The sequence below is a fragment of the Capsicum annuum genome, chromosome 8 (assembly GCF_002878395.1).
Source record: "Capsicum annuum cultivar UCD-10X-F1 chromosome 8, UCD10Xv1.1, whole genome shotgun sequence".
Lineage (NCBI taxonomy): Eukaryota > Viridiplantae > Streptophyta > Magnoliopsida > Solanales > Solanaceae > Capsicum > Capsicum annuum.
Window position 1 is genome coordinate 1,505,176 of NC_061118.1, and position 4,439 is coordinate 1,509,614.

Sequence of the window (4,439 nt, forward strand, 5' to 3'; positions counted from 1 at the left end):
ATTAGGTTAAAAGTGATGTCATGAAATATAAATAGCAGTTCGGTGTATTAAAATTTTCGTTATACGAGAGATCTGGAAAGGATCGGACTACTAGAGTCTATTGTACGTAGCCTTATTTTACATTTCCGCATGGGGTTGTGTACTAAAATTATGCTACATATACACGGTTAAAATTATATTTTATATATATATATATTAGATGTTGAACCCCTTCGGTCAATTCGTATGTTCACTTATGAACCCCTTAGTGACCCCTTAGTGAATATCCTGGCTCCGCCACTGCTTGAACCCATGACTTCATATATATATATATATATATATATATATATATATAAAGGGCAGTTCGGTGTACTAAAATTTTCGTTATACAAGGGGTCCGGGAAGGGTCGGACTACTAGGGTGTATTGTACGTAACCTTACATTTCTGCATGGAGTTGTTTCCACGGCTTGAACCCATGACTTCCTGTTCACATGGGGTCATGATGAAGATATATATATATATATATATATATATATATCTTCTTTTAAAAAAAATTATATTTGTGTTTCTTCATGTACAAATTATTGTGATGTCAAGTTAGATATTTATGTTTTCAATGTAAAAATATTAACTTTTTATACTATTAGTACAAAAAAAAATTTATACTTTTACAACTTGTTGTAGGTCAACCAAATTAAAGAAAGAGACCTTTTTCATATTAAAAATTGGCAAATTGCCCAAGTTGGAAATTGTTTTTTTCTTTTGTATTCTATTCAAGATTGTTAGTTTAACAAGATTATAATATGTTTAAAAGGTGATTAAATTAATTAATCATGAAAATTTAATTGTGATTCGTTTGGCGGTTTCAATATAACTAACAAAACAATGTTAAACTCTTCAACAACCAATAATTTAATTAATTGGCTGTTAAGTTTAATTTTCTGGACTTACTCATGTCTTATTACCACAAAATATCTGTCATTTGACTATAAAATTAAGATAATAAATTGATTAATCAAAGTAATTGATTAATATATGTTAATTAGGAGCGATTCGCCCTTTAATGGGGCCTTAAATGGCGCGAATCACTACTAGCTAGAAATTACTAATTTTAACTGTCAGAATTTGGCTTGTTGATAAGGGGTTTTTGACGGAACATTTGTCAGAAACGTTGCTGACAAACCAATTTTCGACAGATTTCATCTATTTTTGATAGTGAATTCGGACTCTTTGAGGTGAGTTCCGAACACTGGGAATCACTACTAGAAAATCACTAAGATGTCGTGTCAAAATTTGGCTTATTGATAAGGGTTTTTTGATTGAACAGGCGTCAGAAACGTTACTAACAAGCTAATTTTCGACAAATTTCATTGAAAATTAGCTATTTTTGATAGTGAATTCGGACTTCTCGACGTGAGTATCGAACACCGGGAATCACTACCAGAAAATCGCTAAGATGTCCTATCGATATTTGGCTCATCGATTAAGGTTCTCTGACCGAACAGGCGTCAGAAACGTTACTAACGAGCCAATTTTTGACGGATTTTCCTGAAAATTAGCGATTTTTTGATAGTATGAATCTTGATTTGATAAGATGAGTATCGAACATCGGATAAGAAACTAAATTAAAATTTAGTGACATACTCACGATTCATTGAAATTAGCTATTTTTGATAGTGAATCCAGACTTTTCGAGGTGAGTATCGAACATCAGGAATCACTATCAGAAAATCGCTAAGGCGTCCTGTCTGAATTTGGCTCATCGGTAAGGGTTTTCTGACTGAATAAGCGTCAGAAACGTTACTAACGAGCCAATTTTCGACGGCTTTTCTTGTAAATTATCAATTTTTAATATTATGAATCTAAGGTGAGTATCTAACACCAGAAAATCGCTAAAACGTCCTATCGGAATTTGGCTCATCGATAAGGGTTTTCTGACCGAACAAGCATCAGAAATGTTACCAACGAGCCAACTTTCGACGGCTTTTCTTGTAAATTAGAGATTTTTTTGATAGTATGAATCCTGATTTGATAAGATGAGTATCGAACGAGTATCGAACATCGAATAAGAAACTAATTAAATTAAAATTTAGTGACATACTCATGATCAAGAATCTTTCTTGGCAATTGAAGTGATGAAGGTCCTTTTGGAAAAATTGTTCTTGAAAATATTTCACCAACATTTGAATTTCTATTTTTCTCATCTTTATCTTTACCTCCAGAAGCTAAATGGCTACACACAAAACATAAACTTGTTTGATGTAATTGAAATCTAACTGATATTGCACCCTGCAAAAAAATAATTTAGACATATAATTAATTAATCACCAAATTAAAAAATATTAGGATTAATATTTTCTCAAGAAAATCATTAGAATAAATTACTTTTATTTAAAATGTAATTAATGAAATTTGTTTGAGTTAATCCTTTTTTCATAGTAATAGTAATCCTTCTGTCTCAATTTACGTGGCCGTTTTCGGTTGAACACAAGTCATAAACATTTATATGGATATATAAATCATCACATTAAAGTTAAATTATTTCTAAATATGAACAAAAATCTAAAATGAAAATATGTCACCTGAAATGAGTCAGAAGGAATAGAAGTTAAAAATTATTCGTTAAATGTAGAATATCTAAATTTCGCTAGTCAAAGTGAAATGAACATAACACTACTAAAAATGTGAATTTCTGACTGACGTCTCGTCGAAAATTAACTCATCGAGAAGGAATTTTCGACGAAAAATCTATCGAAAATTGTGATAGAATTATTTATTTCTTAAAAAAAATTGTTTTTTTTTATGATAATAACAATATTATTAAATAAAAATTTGGAAATAAAAATATAATAGGAGTATTAATTAATTACCTTGTTCCCTAAGCAACCCATGATACCACAACCAACACAAGAAACACTTGGATTTTTAATAAATGAACGAAAATCATTTCTAACCCAAACTGAAATTAATATTCCCACCATTTGTTTACTAATAATACAACTATATTCTTGTGGAAATAATTTCCTATTATTTCCATAAATTTCATCATAATTTGTATTATTATTTTCCTTTCCTTTCTTGTTCAAAGCTTTTCTTATTAAAGTATTCCACTTTGTTGAAATTCTTCCACTTTCTGATCCAAGAACATTTGCTGCTCTTAGTGGCACTACTTCTTGAAACCTTCACATAAAAATAAATAAAATAATTATTATATTAAAAAAAAATTAAAAAATTTATATATATTTTGTGGAAATATAAGAAAATACCCGAAAACATAAATATCGCAGGAGGTGTGACACGTGTCAAGTAGATCATCCACGTTGAAGTCATCGGTTGGTACGATTCCTCCAACGTTCCATGTATTTACGAAAACCCTAAGATAAAAAAAAATAAATTATGTATGAACTATTCAGTATTCGAAATTCACTAGCTCGAATAATAATGATTCCATCATAATATTTAATGGTACAATTATAATTAAAAACAATATAATAAAATAGATATGTTTCAAGATTTTCATTGGTTGAGCTCTAACCACTAATATCTAACTAGTGGTTAGGATTGTTGAGCTATCTACTAATTAATAGTAATTAATTAATTAATTAATTAATTAATTACCTGTAGTTTTGAGTTTCTTGAAGATTATTTCTGTAAATAATGTCATCAGAACTTAATGATCTTTTATCAAAATGATGAGGAATATTATTTAATAAATCTTCTGAATTATCACTTGGAAAATCTGCCACAAAATTTGTGCTTCCCAATCTTTTTAGAACTTTACTTGCTACCAATCTTGGCCACATAACCTTGAAAAAAGAAAAAGAATAGAAATTAGAAATAGATATACAAAGAAGAGCAAAGAATTCAATTATAAAATACAAAATTAAATAACCATTGAGAAAATCTAATTAATTACTTCCAACATTTAATTATATAGAAAACACACACACACACCACATACATGATACATTTACATGTGTGATTTCATGAGTGGAGTCTGGAGAGGGTGGATCACGTACGAGACTTTACGTATCCGTATCTTGTCAGTTAGAGTGGTTGTTTCTGATGGAGACTCGGTGAAGGTAGGGTTGAAGGTACAGGTTTGATAGAAATCTGTAATTTTGATCCTTACCTTATATTTGTCTTTTAAAAATAATATATATCTAATACGTACAAATTATCAAATTAGAATTTAGTAACTCAAAAAAAACTTTGAATACTATCAAAAACATATATAAACTTCAAAATTTGAATTTGCTTCGATGCTCACAAAGAGAATGCATTAGTAATGTTAAATGTTAAAGTTGTATATATAATTATATATATATACTAAAAATACATAAATTCACACACACACACACATAAAAAGAGATAAAAAGAGAAAGAAATACATACTTCTCCTTTCATTCTTGAGAGTGAATAAGATAAATGTATTGTAAGTAATGTTGTAGAGAGAGGA

At 29.2% G+C, this 4,439-nt stretch overlaps 1 protein-coding gene across 1 annotated transcript in view; it reads right to left on the reverse strand.

Moving 5' to 3' along the window:
* Positions 1–4,439, reverse strand: part of LOC107838781 (type IV inositol polyphosphate 5-phosphatase 9) — a 10,478-nt gene extending 6,039 nt beyond the window's left edge. The window contains exons 1-5 of the mRNA XM_016681976.2: positions 4,376–4,439; positions 3,599–3,786; positions 3,247–3,354; positions 2,851–3,160; positions 2,082–2,269 (exon numbers count right to left, since the gene is read on the reverse strand). Of these exons, the coding sequence (XP_016537462.1) occupies positions 2,082–2,269; positions 2,851–3,160; positions 3,247–3,354; positions 3,599–3,786; positions 4,376–4,387 (806 nt within the window). The 5' untranslated portion in view covers positions 4,388–4,439. The remainder of the gene's footprint in view (positions 1–2,081; positions 2,270–2,850; positions 3,161–3,246; positions 3,355–3,598; positions 3,787–4,375) is intronic.